Raw genomic sequence first — 16,062 nt, 5'->3', positions numbered from 1 at the left:
ATACTGATGATTAAAACATTGAAGAAATCAGCTATTATGAATATAATTACCATTGCTTGACAAATGGCTAACAGAATCCATCTTGTGAAAGAGTATATAATATGAATATGGTCACCATAGCAGATGTGCTATAAGAGAAAGTGTATTAAGCAAGATCAGTCTGATTATTTGCCAGCAAGCTCTGGCAGACAGATAACAGATCCCCAGGTTTGTTCTTGGCATTTAAAGAAGCAAGAAGTAAGATTTGTTCTCTTATGAAGTGTAATCTGGCAGCCCAGACTTGCTTTAAGGCTTTCACAAGTAAGTGAAGTGCCATGAAAGAATATGTAAACATTAAAAGTCTTTCCTTTATTGAGTAAAATATTCTTTGTACTATAATGGTGTGGGTTTAATTGTGGTGTTGAGCTTTTAGATTAAAAAAGCAAAACACTATATTACAAAAGTTGAATAACTGCCACAAATCTGAGGATCAGTACACCGAGGCTACTCTAAGCTCTGCTTTTACCAAAAGACAGAAGCAGGAAAGGTCTTTTCTATCTTGTGTGTTGAGCACTTACTTACAATGTATTCTCCCTGAGCAGTCCATTTTTTTACTTCTTTACACAACGTCTTTATAGAGAAAGAACATTTTGTCACAGAAAGCTATAGAAACTTAATAAAAGGAAGCATTTTATTCAGCTGAAAACTTTAGCCATTCCCATGTAAGAGAGGAGCCAAGGGTTTCTGGTCCATGTGCTGGAACAGTTTATATAGTTTATCCACTGTTTAATATAAAATGCATAGAGTATTTTGAGCACTAGAGCCAGACTTCTTTCCCAGAAAAGCAATTTAGCTACTATATTAGAGTCATTCTAGTGCTTGTTCGGTGTTCCTGAAGCTTGAATATTTTGTTGCAGAGATTCAACAGGAAATGGAGAAAACACCCATCCCTCCCTACCAATCTAGTAGCTAATAGCTTGTGATTAAACCTCTTTATGGAAAAGAAAAGATCTGAGTTTCAATCCATTTAGAAGAGGAAATTGAACTCATGTCTGCTACTTCTCAGGTGACCGATTTAGTCACTGGTATGTTTTAAAGAACTTTAGGCAGTACTATATTTTCTCTGGCCAGGATCTGGCAATTGCAGTTGCACCTGATCTTCAAGTGAGCTAAATGTGCTCAGCATAAAAGTAGATATTAAACCATAGTACTAGATAGAAGAACAACTGCTTTTTAGGTTAGCTCAAGTTTAGTCCCTGATCTAGAAACTGAATTTTTCAAATTAAGGGTGTCAGCATGACCAGGAGCACAACTCTTGATACATTGAGGCGTCTACAGTCACAAGGTGACTTTGTGAGCATAAGCTTCTTCAAGGTAACTGAAGGTAGATTTGGGGGGAAATTGCTTTTCAGTTACTGATGGTATCTCAACACTGCAGAGTGCAACAATCAATGAACTAATAATTCACTAAATAGCTGTACAACATGGCTGCAGCAGCTCAAGTCTGGAAGCAGAACAGCTGCCTTCTTGCAGTGCTACACCAAAGTCAGTTTTGAAGGGGCATACCACTACATGAATGACATCCTACTGCTCCAAAACTTGGGTCACTTACAACATGGTGAGATTCACTTGCCTAGAAATGACAGCCACTAGTGCCATTTAGACTCCCAGATATCCCACCGATTCTGGTGGCATTCAGATGGTGCTATATTCTATTTGCCTACACTATCCTAGTATCTCAGACACCCTACAATGTCCAGAAATCCTACTATCTTTCAAAGGAACTACATACCACTACTATATTTGTATTTCAGTAACAAAACCACTCCCCATATACTACTGTTTTGTGTTTTCCAGCCCTTCCAGATGTCAGGTTCACTCCTGTGCTTGTGTCCACACTCACAGCAAAAACCATGCCTGTACAGCTTTGCTGGAGGTAGTCCTAGAAATATCCCTTTTTACAAGCTTAATCTTGAAAGGTGTTTAATATTCTCAACTTTCATTTAAGACAATGAGAGTTACAGGTGTACTTTGCAGGACTGAGTCTTACGTGAGTAGTTACCAGTTTATGTGATGAGGTAGAGAACTGTTCATTGTGCCTGTGTTCTCATAGAGAATATGTGAGTGATATCTCTGATCTAAAAGAAATACTGTCTTATTTATGAAAAAATTGCCCTCAGGGCAACATGGAAATAAATCAGGGGCAGCTACCACAGTATCCTTTTGTGGGCTATGCATAACTAGAATTTAAAACACAATGCTTTCCACTCCAAGACTGACTCAAAAATAAAATACATTGCATGTTTTATATTCTTGCAACCAAAAAGTGACTTTATTTAGGACCAAAAGAATATTTCTAGCTCTGCTTCCATTCATTTCTAATCTGATCAGAAACAAGCAATATTCTTCTGAAACAGAAATCTGCTGGATATTTTTGGCAAGCGAAGCTTGCTTTGAAAGTGCCATTTCCACATTGCTATGTAGTTCTGTGCTGAGTGTACTGCTGTCAAAAGGTTATCTGTCCATTGGTCAGTATGCACGACTTAGACAAAAAAGGCTTTTGTTCAGCTCATCATGATGTTTCTTTCTGTGACTTAGATTTTCCATTTGTTAAATGAGACTAATCACACTCAGGTACAAAGTGTTTTGGCCTCTACTGTTAAAAAAATGTTACAGAAAGCCTAGATATTAACATTTTTCTCCACAACTCTTCAGTAGATTCTTTTTGAAGATCACTCAGGAAAGCCCTGAATAGTGAGACTGAAGTTTTAGTATGACTCCTTTGATACAAATTTTATCATCTAGGGAAAGAGCTTTCAGAAACTATCTGTTTTTCAGCCTCTGTGAACCTGAACCAAACCTACCTAATAAATGGAGCAAAACACATTTATCCTATTACTAAATTCCATTATCATCATATACAAAATATAAATAACAATTTCATATTAAAAGAAAGTGTTGCAATTGGTTGAATTAAATTAATAACCTCATTGAATATTAGATTCGTTGCCTTGGCTCAAGATATTTCTTCTCTTCCCTATAATTTAGAATGTAAGATATCTCATGAGGTAAATTGGTCAAGCTAATACTTTTGTGGGCAAGGTAACTTCAAATTCAAATATAGAATTCAAATCTCATTTGTTTGCAACACTTTTTTCTCAGTGAACAAAAGAAAATTGTTAATAGTGATGATGAATGTTGGTGGCTTAGTATTTGGGTACCTTATGAGGCTCCATTCTCAGGTTGAACATGCACATTAATTTCTGAAAATCGCGGCAAATGAGGATGACATCCTAAGTGGACGTCAAAGCTGTAGACCCGTGTGAAGACAGTCTCTGACAAAGGGTAACGGGTTAAAACTTAAACAGGGGAAGTTTAGATTGGGTTTAAGGAGGAAGTTCTTTACTGTGAGGGTGGTGAGGCACTGGAATGGGCTGCCCAGGAAAGCTGTGAATGCTCCATCCCTAGCCGTGTTCAAAGCCAGGTTGGACAGAGCCTTGGGTGACATGGTTTAGTGTGAGGTGTCCCTGCCCATGCAGGAGGGCTAGAGATGATAAGGTACTTTGCAACCCTAACTGTTCTATGATTCTATGTAGGACAAGTCCTCTTGCAGAAGACCAGCTGTGATCTCTGTGTGGCTGATAAGGTTCAGCATGGATGAATGAACATAACTGTTGGTGTATCAATGAGAAGGAGCCTCCACCCCAAATTGGACAAGGGCAATCTGCTGTCTTCAATAGCTCTGGGACTATCCCACTTCTTCCGACATCAGCTGCTGGGCCTGGGCCACATCCTAATGACTGAAAAAATTATGCTTAGGGATAGCTGTGAGGATAAGCTAATTTAGTTTCTTTACTAAAAGTGGTTTCCTCACAATACAAAAATTTGCCACAACAAACATAAGAACATGGTTCCCTTCCCCTAGTCCCAGCTCTGCTGTTTTGGAGCAGCTGTAGAGTACTGTCTGTAATTACCTGTTTTGGGGCCTCCCAACAACAAAAAGGTTTTCAGCCTCTCTGACCTGCTGCAGGCTGTGGTGTGCTCTGCGCCATCTACTCCAGAGTGCAGGAGGAGCTTAGTGCTTGTCTCTTCCTCCTTCCTAAGGCCTGATTCCAAGTTTCTGCAACATTACCCAGGATGAATTTCCTTTCCTTTGTGGAAGTGACTTTAACCTGGATCATTCTGTAGCTCGTCCCCAGCTCCCTTTACCTGGTCAGCTCATTTCTGAGCAAAATCTGTAATTACTTGGAACTGGTGAATATGCATTTTGCAGATTTCTTACTGTTCTCACTGAATTTAGAGGCAGTATTTTCAGTGAACTGAGTGAAGACAGGTCTGGGCTTAAAACAAGCAACTACACCACAAAAAAAAATTAAACCAGAACAACATTCTGTACTGTGTGTACAGTAAAAAGCTGCAGTTTGACATGCCTGAAGGAAAGGCAACAAGAAAATTTCCAGTAATTTATTTCAATTTCCATCACTTCATTCATTCGTTCCATTTGCAGTTAATGTCTTAAGTGATGTTTTTTCCTTTTCAGAAAACATTAAGGAGAAAACTTATTTTCATACCTCCCCATCTCATGATATTTTGAGCAGAATTTGTGATGTCAAGATTCATACACAAACCTCCTGGAGAGCTTGCTCATTTTGAAAATTATTCCCAGGTGTTTTGTGTCTCTTTCTTACTCAAAGATTATACAATCAGCATTTTAATGTCCTACAACTTCTTGTCTAGTTCCCCAGGAGGATATGAAAATTAAGCTGTGAAAGCTAAGCTGTTTGGTATTTATCACGCACACTCTGATTGTGTTTCAGAGCTCTGGGATTTAAACAGGACGTCAGTCTTTCATAGCCCATTTGGATATCTTGGTCTTCATATAATGCTGCTGGATGAGTATCAAGAACGACTGTTCGTGGGAGGAAGAGACCTCTTGTATTCCCTCAGTTTGGATCGAGTCAGCGACAACTACCGAGAGGTGGAGTAAAAAGCCATATATTTTAGTTACGTCATGTCATAATGTGTAGCACAGAATGTCAGAGTTTGCATGACTAAAAGGGAGATAATGGAGGTTTGGTAGGTGGTTTGTGCATGTACATTAAGGTCATGTTTATATTTGAGACAAATACACTAATTACCATTTTTTTCCTGAGTAATAATCCATAAGGCTTACTGTAGGTGAGGGGATCTGGAGGTCATATAGTTATTTCTCACTATGTGTCATGTCTATGGTTGTTTAGAGCACCTCATATTCTATGCATACCTGATTTCTTTATCTCTACTACGTTACCAAGGAATAATTTCTCTCTGGTGTTTGTGGGGGACTTTTCCACAGCAGAAGAGAAAATCTAAAAAATCATTAATAAATAAATAAATACATGCATACATAAACAATCAACATGTAATCTACAAGAGGTTTTCAGTAGCAGCAGCTAAATTTTAGCCTTCTTTAGGAACTGGATTTTGCACTGGCTCAAGCCAGAAGTGCTATGAGGAAGCCTACTCAGTAGTCTGTGGGAGAAAGGTGGTTTAAGTCATAATCCTACCAGATATCTCAATACATCTTAGAAACCACAGCTGATCTGCAGACTAGCAGTTGGAGAGGGCAGAGTTAGAACCCACGTGAGTCTTGGCTTCTTTGCTCCCTTCTGCCTTCGGCACCTGGAATTGGAAGTATTTGGTGGCAAAGGAAGCTGGCAGGAGCATTGCTCCTGCCTCAACAATCTTGACTATGGGTAAATGACGTCTTGAATTATTTCAGTATTTTCCTTATATACTTTTGATTTTTTTTTCTAATGTATTTTGATGTATTTTCATTCATTCTCAAATTAATTAATGAATGAGAAAGTGAGTAATAAAATAAAGCCCCTCTAGAGAAATGTGATATACCTCACTGATGTTTCAGATTATTTTCTTTTTGCCCAATTGCTGTAAATGAATAACCCTATTCTCACGTCAACACTCTGGTCAACTTTACCATAAGCAACCTTGTTTATTTCCACGTATAGTTAGCATGTTCCACTAGTGTGAAAAGAAAAGGTATTAATATGCTTTATCCTTTTTATAAATATTTTGGAAAGGCAATCCTAGATATGGGGAAACTAATACAGTCAGGGAGGCCATTTGAGAATTTATCTACATTTAAGAAAATAAATAAATTAACTCACCAAGCAGCAATATTACATATATGCTGAGCTTTGTCTGTGTACAGTGAGATATGAGTTAACTGCTCTTCCATTTGACAAAAATTATTTATATCTTGTGACAAGATACTAGAGCTGAGGGATATGAAAAAATTTAGGAAGCAGTTGTTTCTATAAAATAAGGTTTTTCCCCCCTCTCTTCTTCCCCATTTGGAAGTAAATCTGTGTGATTGATGACAGGATAGAGCACTTTATGCTTCTGTCTAACTACGTTGTCCCATCTGGACAAACTCTTGAGGTTCATTTCTTTCCTTCTTGTTTTTAGATGGAAGATCAGCCATTTACTCTGAAAACACACTCTCTGTCTTGAGACCTATGTGCAGAGTATGACTAATTGATGGAAGCGCTTCTTGCCTGCTTGCCTGCTTTTATGATGTGCTAAAGATGGGAAACTGGAATAAATGGAGCTTGACCTCTCATGTTTAAAAACATGACCTCAACGGGGCTTAGCTCCCTTGAATACAAATGTCATGCTCCTTTTTTCTTCTCTCAGTGCTCACTCAGTGTAAATCTCATTCTGTGACAGCTGGAGGAAACTTGATTGTTCTACAGTACTATCAGCAAATGAGGGGAATGAGACATTTCTTTTATATGAGAGCTTAATTATTGAGATACACTGGGGGAAGTTCCTGATACTGAAAGATTGGTTGATTTATTATTACCATAGTTCTTTCGTAATCTGTCTTTAACTGTGCGTTGGTTAGCTTTTGACATTTCCTTTCAGACTGAAAACTTCAACTTAATTAATTTAAAACACCAGTTATAATCTAGTGAAAGTATAGGAGTGGAGGCAAGTTCCTCAGTTTTGTTATCCCTCTGGTAGCCAGGATGAGTCATTAGCTTCAAAAGAGATATTTCATGAAGTTGGTAGTTTGGGGCAGATTCATATAGATCTTTTTAATTTTCCGTGTTCTAGAAAAGAGTGAATGTTTTAATTCATTGCCACTCATTTTTCCACAATTTACAATATGAATATGCTTTCTAAAAACCAAACTAAACCCGATTCCAAATTAGAGTGTGACCCTTCTGCTGTAAAATGGCCCATTAATTCACTTCTAGCAAGCATATTAAAAGTGCTACAAAGAAAAACAACAGTATGCTGAGTGGACAAAAAGTGCTTTTGCATTGAGACCTATTGACTAGCCAAGTAATTTAGCATTTCTAAAAAAATCAACTTGAGATGCATCTAAAGTATGTATCCAATAAATCTACATTTAATAGACTATATTTTTGCTTAAGTTTCAAGTCTGTTCAGCTTTGAAATACAAAGCAGCACTCTGAAAGGTAGACTGTAGTTTTTTTCACATAAACTCTTAATTGTTTAGGTATATATCTAGCAACATTACTTTAAGCATATATTACCCTGACTATTTTTCATATCCAGTAAAGAAAAGATATATACAGAATGGGAAAAATCTTTCAGGGAAAAAAACTGCTACTGTCATTCGCGTACCGGTTGGGGAATCAGGTTAAGCTCTCAGCTGTGGCATAGACCTTCCATGCCATCTTGGACAGACTCACGTCTCCATTGCATTTCCTTTACTTACTTTGTGTTTGTTTGGGTTTTTTTTGTATAATACACACAGAAATTTTCTTGCTTAGAGTATCTAACACATCTTTCCATAAGTTTTTTTTAAACAAAGTTACTCATGTATCTCGGTTTCTGTATGAAGAATGGCTTAACACTAGCAGTAGCAAGAAAGAGGGAGAATATGAAGTGTGGATGTCAATATTTACAGAGAATTAGAGCCATAGAAGTACTTGAAATCTGTGTATAGACAAAGCTAGGAAGGTACCATCCACATGACCTTTGCTTTCCCTAAGACCTCACTCCCTTTGACACCACCTTTGGAATCGTACTTTGCACATACTAACTTTACATATTTGGGATTTGATCCAAAGTCTTTAAGACTTGTAATGATCTAACACACTGATAGAGAACTTTCTTTGAAATACTACGCCAAATTTATTTTTAAAAGTATTTCAGTTCGTTGTGATTGGTGCCAAAGCAGATCTTTGTTGACAGCCAACTGGAACCAGTAGCAGTATTTCATCATCACTGATCTAACAGCCCAAAGAGAAGGATGACCTTTGTTTCTACTTTTTGTCTCTTGAAGTGAAAATGAACTGCACTTCCTATTTGCCCACAAACTCTTTACAGATCCTGTTTCTTCCTAGCTTTTGCTTCAAAGGGCTTATGAAAGCCTTGCTCTGAAAAGAAGCCCTCCTACTCCTGTAAACAGGCTTCCGCTAACAGAATTCAATGTGTTATTTCTGATCTACTAAGAGATAGCTCTAGGTTAGGACTTACGTCTTTTCTGTAATAAACTATAGAGCCCTCATAATATGTCCTGCCTCCAGTGAAGCTAGCTGTATTTCCACCCCAGAGCTGCCTGAACACAAGACTTCAAGGGCAGGGCTAGCTTGTGCTTACTTTGAGTACCATGTAGGTATAAACGCATATTCAAACTGAAATAAGAAGCACACAGTTTAGCAGTGAGTTTGATTATCCATTGGTGGTTATGTGTTTGTAGATAAATACCCATAATATCCAGCCATATCCAAACATTTTTTGCAGAATTTGTGCTTCAGCCAAACACAAGTTATGTGTTAATTAAACACTGTTTATTGACTTAAATCAGGGACAGGGTAGTTGAATTGCTTAATTGTTCTGTCATATATTAAGAGTTCAGACTAGCTGGCACAGTGGTCTGTTTCAGCTTTAAGTGCTATAAAGCTCATATAATTTCTTTAAATTAGTTTTCACTAGATATGCTGTCCTGCTTTTTCAGGTTAGTGACTGAATAGAGAAGCTGTTTAAAGACACTAATTAGTATTCCAGCTCCAATTAAACTTTTCCCCGTATTTGAACTTGTTCTATAGCTGCTGCCTGTAGTGCTGTATAATTCCATTTTTTCTTATGAGGAGTACATGTAAAAGTAGCTTTTTCCTATCTTTTAAATACAGTGCTATCTCAAGGATGATAATATGATGGTGCAAGATGAGAAAAAAAATCATTAAACGAGTAATTAAAAAAATTAGTTCAGAGTAATCTGCAGAGGTGAAAAAGTTTGAAAAATTATGTCCAAGCCAATAATTATGTCAAGCATGTTGCCCTGTGAAATGTGTGTTAAGTGTGATGTTATTCCAGTTTAAATGCACGGCAAAACTTCCCAAGTACAGTTATTGACAGCTTGACAAAAGATTTTAATCCTAGCAAAGAATCAATGTCAAAGCTGTTAGTTGTCATGACTCTAAAGCATAAACATAAGGACAAATAATATGTGGCAGGTTAAAGATGACCATTACATCTGATTATTATCTAGATTTTCATACAGTGAAAACATGTCCTGTGTTATGCGAGTTAAGTAAAACATCAGTATCACTGAGCACAGTAAGCACACCTTGGCAAAGTATTTCTTGAGCCGCTTAGTATAGATTTCTTTCCAAATTATCATAACAGAGAGTTGTGCAGCTGATACACTTGAGGGAACGGATGCCACCCAGAGGGATTTTGACAAGCTTGAGGATGTGGACCTCAAGGTCCAACAAGGCCAAGTGCAAAGTCCTGCACATGGGTCAGGGCAATCCCTAGAGTATCAATAGAGACTGGGGGATGAAAGGAGCACCTCTGCAGAGAAGGACTTGTGGTTGGACTGGTGGATGAAAAACTAGACATGAGTCAGCAATGTGCACTTGCAGCCCTGAAAGGCAATTGTTTCCTGTGGTTCACCAAAAAAATTGTGACCAGCAGGTCAAGGGAGGTAACTCTTCCCCTCTACTCTGCGCTGGTGAGACCCTACCTGGAGTGCTGTGTCCAGCACTGGGGTCCCCAGCAAAAGAAAAATATGGGGCCTGTTAGAGCAAGTCCAGAGACAGAGGAGGGCCACAAAAATGATTAGAGCACTGGAATACCTCTGAGGAAAGACTTGAGACAGTTGTGGTTGTTTAGACTGGAGAAGAGAAAGCTCTGGGGAGGCCTTTTCACTGATAGTAGCCTTTCAGTGTGTAAATGGGGCTTATAAGATAAAGAATTTTTACCAAGAAGAGACAAGGAATTTAAACTGAAAAAGGGGAGATTCATATTAAATATAAAGAAAATTTTTATGATGAAGCTGGTGCAACACTGGAACAGGTTGTCCGGAGAAGCCGTGGACTTATCCAAGATCATGCTGGATGGGTCTTGGAGCAAGATGGCCTAGTACAAGGCATCCCTACCCATGGCAGGGTGGGTTGCTTACACTGCATCTGTTTTTCAACATTCTATAAAAAGTGGGGGTATTGGGTTACATCTGTGGCTTTTTTCTCGATTTTGTGTATGCATTTAATTCAATATGTCTTAAGTGAAAAATGTGTATGTAAAATATATTCTATAGCACTGGGACTAGGTATCCAAATACCTACACACAGTTTATTTAATATTAAGTTACAGAGACAAGTGTTTATTCCCTCTGTTTCCTGTGGCTTCTATGTTCCTAACAGCCTCCTACACCTGATAGGGGCAAAAAAAACCATTTTAGCCTGCTAGTTAGAACTTTGGGAAGTGGAAGCTGTGACTTCAAACTTTTAGTTTCAGGAGATCCTAGAGTTCATATCACTTAACTCCTAGTCTTTTGGGTTAAGTACAGGCTGCTGCTTATTCAGTTCTTGACCAATGAGTAAAGTAAATGACGTAAACACTGGCAGGATGCTGAAGTTGACAAGAATAATATATAGCTGACCGCTTGCTTTTAAGCGCAAAGCCTCAAGGATTCATAGTTTACACCCACTTGTCTTGCAATTTACTTTTCTTATAGCTTCCCCCTAGATTTTCTTGGATTAGAATTATTTCAAGAAAACTAAGGTAATTAAATTACAAAAAAAGGCAGAAAAAAGCCTAGCAGATGAACTTAATTGTCAAATGTTTTCCAGATAGAAAAATAATTTGTGATTGGACTATTGACAAAATATCTTGATGATTACATCCAGTTTTTGATACATTTAGTTTCAGCCAAACCTGGTATCAGTGAACATGTTTTTGTTTTCATTTTTAAATGTTCTAAGAAATAAATTAATCATTCCAGCCTGATCAGTCATTGTTTAATATTGTTTTCATCCAAACAAACCACGCATCTGGAATGAAACATGAATTTTATACAGTAGGTAGCTGCACAAAAATCTCGCTTGTGTAATTTGGCTTCAATTCTAGTAACTGGCTGTGAAGAGCTGATCCTTCTCCCCTGAGGTTGATTGCTGACCTTATTAACTTCATAGAATCATAGAATAGTTAGGGCTGGAAAGGACCTCAAGATCATCTAGGTCCAACACCCCTGCATTGGGCAGGGACACCTCACACTAAACCATCCCACACAAGGCTTCATCCAACCTGGCCTTTAACACCGCCAGGGATGGAGCACTCACAACCTCCCTGGGCAACCCATTCCAGTGTCTCACCACCCTAACAGGAAAGAATTTCATCCTTATATCCAATCTAAACTTCCCCTGTTTAAGTTTTAACCTATTACCCCTTGTCCTGTCACTACAGTCCCTGACGAAGAGTCCCTCCCCAGCATCCCTATAGGCCCCCTTCAAGTACTGGAAGGCTGTTATTAGGTCCCCACGCAGCCTTCTCTTATTCAGGCTGAACAGCCCCTACTTCCTCAGCCTATCTTCATACAGGAGCTGCTCCAGTCCCCTGATCATCCTCATGGCCCTCCTCTGGACTTGTTCCAGCAGTTCCATGTCCTTTTTATGTTGAGGACACCAGAACTGCACACAATACTTCAGGTGAGGTCTCACAAGAGCAGAGTAGAGGGGCAGGATCACCTCCTTCGACCTGCTGGTCACACTCCTTTTGATGCGGCCCAGGACACGGTTGGCTTTCTGGGCTGCAAGCGAACAATGCCGGCTCATGTTCATTTTCTCATCGACCAGCACCCCCAAGTCCTTCTCTGCAGGGTTGATCTAAATCTCTTCTTTGCCCAGTCTGTAGCTGTGCCGGGCATTGCTTCAACCCAGGTGTAGGACCTTGCACTTGTCGTGGTTGAACTTCATAAGGTTGGCATCAGCCCACCTCACAAGCGTGTCAAGGTCCCTCTGGATGGCATCCCTTCCCTCCAGCATATCAACTGGACCACACAGCTTGGTGTCATCGGCAAACTTGCTGAGGGCACACTCAATCCCACTGTCCATGTCAGCAACGAAGATGTTAAAAAAGACCGGTCCCAACACCGATCCCTGAGGGACACCACTCGTTACCGGTCTCCAGCCAGACATCGAGCCATTGACCACAACTCTTTGTGTGCGGCCATCCAGCCAGTTCTTTATCCACCGAGTGGTCCATCCATCAAATTGATATCTCTCCAATTTAGAGACAAGGATGTTGTGTGGGACAGTGTCAAACGCTTTGCACAAGTCCCAGTAGATGACATCAACTGCTTTACCCTTATCCATCAATTTTGTAGCCCTATCATAGAAGGCCACCAAATTGGTCAGGCAGGATTTCCCCTTAGTGAAGCCATGCTGGCTGTCACCAAGCACCGTGTTGTTTTTCATGTGCCTTAGCATGCCATCCAGGAAAATGTGCTCCAAGATTTTACCAGGCACGGAGGTGAGACTGACTGGTCTGTAATTCCCCGGGTCTTCCATTTTCCCCTTCTTGAAAAAGGGGTTATATTTCCCATTTTCCAGTCGTCGGGAACTTCACCTGACTGCCATGATTTTTCAAATACGATGGCCAGTGGCTTAGCAACTTCATTCGCCAGCTCCTTCAGGACCCGCGGGTGGATTCCATCAGGTCCCACAGACTTGTGCACGTTCAGATTTTGAAGATGGTCTTGAACCAGATCCTCTCCTACAGTGCGCCCAAGGTCTTCATTCTCACTGTCCCTGCATCTACCTTCTAAGAACTGGGTGGTGCAGTCAGAGCCTTTGCCAGTGAAAACCGAGGCAAAGAAGTTATTCAGAACCCCAGCCTTCTCCAAATCCTGCGTAGCCAGTTCTCCCAAAAGCTTCCTCAGGGGGCCTGTGTTGTCCCTAGTCTGTTTTTTGTTTGCTATGTACCTGTAGAATCCCTTCCTGTTATCCTTAACATCCCTGCTATGTTTAATTCTAACTCGGCCTTCGCCTTCCTAACCTGGTCCCTAGCTTCCTGGACAACATCCCTGTACTCTACCCAAGTTGCCTGTCCTTGCTTCCATTTTTTATAAGCCTCTTTTTTCCTTTGGATTTTCCTCAGCAGCTCCTTATCCATCCAAGGAGGTCTCCTGGCCCTTCTACCACACTTCCTTCTAGTTGGGATGCAGCACTCCTGAGCTTGCAGCAGGTGATCCTTGAATATCAACCAGCAGTCTTGGGCCCCCCTGCCCTCCAGGGCTATATCCCATGGAACCTTACTAAGCAGGCTCCTGAAGAGGCCAAAGTCTGCTCTCTTGAAGTCCAGGGCAGTGAGCTTGCTACACGCTCTTCTCACTCTCCTGGGGATCTCAAATTCGACCATCTCGTGATCACTACATCCAAGGCTGCCCTGGAGTACCACATTCTCAACAAGACTTTCCCTGTTGGTGAGCACAAGGTCAAGCATGGCACCTCTCCTTGTCGGCTCCTCTATTACTTGCAGGAGGAAGTTGTCTTCCACACAATCGAGGAACCTCCTGGATTGCGTGTGCCGTGCAGTGCCATCGTTCCAACAGATGTCAGGGTGGTTGAAATCCCCCATGAGAACAAGGGCCTGCGAGAGTGAGGCTTTTCCTATCTGTCTGTAGAGTGCTTCATCCACAGGTTCTCCTGCTCGGGCGGCCCGTAACAGATCCCCACAGTAATGTCTCCCACGGCTGTTTTCCCTTTAACCCTGACCCACAAACTCTCTGTAAACTGCTCACCTGTCCCCAGACAGAGTTCCATACTCTCCAGCCTGTCCCTAACATAAAGGGCAACTCCCCCTCCCCGCCTGCCAGGCCTGTCTTTTCTAAAGAGCCTGTAACCTTCCATTCCAACACTCCAATCATAGGAGCTATCCCACCATGTTTCTGTGATGCCTATTATATCATACCCCCGTAGATGAGCACACATCTCTAATTCCTCTTGTTTGTTCCCCAGGCTACAGGCGTTTGTATAGAGGCATCTGAGACGAGCTCCAATTGAAGCTGGCTCGTTGGCTGGAGCAGCCGGAATATATGTACATTGTTCCGAGCATTTATTACAGGTGTTGGCAACTGACTGGGTGTGTTGGGATGGAATGATGCCCCCCTCCCCCAACACATCTAGTTTAAAGCCTCCTTGACCAGTCTGGCAAGCCTCCTACCAAAACTGTTCTTCCCCTTCTTTACCAAAGCAGCTCCACCAGCCCCCAGTAGACCTGGCCTACTAACTTCAGTCCCGTGTTCAAGACACCCAAACCCCTGACTATGACACCACCCTTTCAACCATTTATTAACCTGGCCAATCCTCCTAGCTTTTTCTTGGTCTTCCCCTGTGTCCTGGAGAATTGACGAAAAGACTATCTGAGCGCCGGAGCCCCTAACCACCTCTCCCAGGGCTCTGTAGTCTTTCTTTATGGTCCCCAGTCTACTACTACCTATATCCCTAGCACCCACATGGATCACCAGGAGAGGGTAATAGTCCATGGAACTTACTAGAGCAGGCAGCCTCTCTGTAACATCCCTGATCCGTGCCCCTGGTAGGCAGCACACCTCCCTCGAGATGGGGTCAGGCCGACAGACGAGTGCTTCCGTCCCTTCCAAAGTAGAGTCCCCTATTACTACGACCCGCCGCTTTTTCTTTGTAGCGCCAGTAGAGATCTTTACCCGTGCATGATCCAGCTGTTTGTGGTGCAAGTGCATTTCCTTATTAGTCTCCTGCAGGACAGCAAAGCGATTCTGCATGGGGACAACAGATTTAGGAGGAAGCCCCTTGCCTTTAGTTGTCCTTTTCCTCCTTCTTTTGTTACTTTTCTTTGTCACCAATTCCCAACTTCCCGGGTTGGTGGCCTCCTTCTTTCCTTCATGAGCTGGAGGGGAAGCTTGAGGCCCCCGCACAGTTTGGGGCTGGAGCAAGCAGCCCCGCTTCCTCTCAGCTACCCTGACATCTTGCAGCCCGCTAATAGCATTCTGCAGCTCAGCCACCTGCTGCAGGAGGGCCTCCACCAGGGAGCAGCGAGCGCAGCCCTGCCCATCGTGCATCATTTTCCTCACAAGCCCAGTTGCAGGCACCCTCTACACCCCGAGCTCTGCCCTGCAGCCTCCCCTCTCATCCGCTCTGTCTGGGTGCCTACGCTGGGCACCGCCGGGGCAGCCAGAGCAGAGCTCCCAGCGCGGGCCCTGCCCATACGGCGGGGGCTCACCATCCCGTTCGCCTGCCCGCGCGAACTTCCTGTTCCCGTTCACGGCACTCCTGCTCCTTCGCGCTCCCTGGGGCAGGTTTTTACCCACTCAGGGCTGGTGCCGCTGCTCCTGGCTCCGCCCCCTGTGAGTCCCTGCTCGCGTCCGCGGAGCTGCCGGCTCCTGGGCAGGTCCTGTCGAGGATTTGAGGCTCCCTCGGCGGCTCTGGCCGCTCTGAGTTGAGGCTCTGGACGCTGATCTCTCCCCAGCTCCGGTGTTAAAGGCGTCCTCTCTCGAGCTACTCACCTCAGCAATGTAAACCATTTTCTTTCCTAAGTCTCACTTAAAGTAGGAAATCAGTAGCTTGATGCAAATACTCTATGCTGAAAGTCACTGACAATTCAGCAGAGATATTTCCACTGAATTCATATAATATTCATATGATATTTTCACTGAATTCATATAAAATGTTCCATATATTGACTTCTTTTAAATTCTGCTGACTAGTATTAAGTTTTCTGTCACCCTAAGCAAGCCAATTATGTTTCAACAAAAAATTGTCTTACACTATTGTAAACGTTTAT

At 41.8% G+C, this 16,062-nt stretch overlaps 1 protein-coding gene across 1 annotated transcript in view; it reads left to right on the top strand.

Moving 5' to 3' along the window:
- The window catches only part of SEMA3E (semaphorin 3E), a 140,526-nt gene that overhangs the window by 62,763 nt on the left and 61,701 nt on the right, over window positions 1–16,062 (top strand). The window contains exon 2 of the mRNA XM_065665025.1: window positions 4,797–4,957. Within this exon, the coding sequence (XP_065521097.1) occupies window positions 4,797–4,957 (161 nt within the window). The remainder of the gene's footprint in view (window positions 1–4,796; window positions 4,958–16,062) is intronic.

This window comes from Lathamus discolor, chromosome 1, assembly GCF_037157495.1.
Source record: "Lathamus discolor isolate bLatDis1 chromosome 1, bLatDis1.hap1, whole genome shotgun sequence".
In the NCBI taxonomy this organism is placed as follows: domain Eukaryota; kingdom Metazoa; phylum Chordata; class Aves; order Psittaciformes; family Psittacidae; genus Lathamus; species Lathamus discolor.
This window is presented reverse-complemented; position numbering and strand designations above follow the sequence as displayed.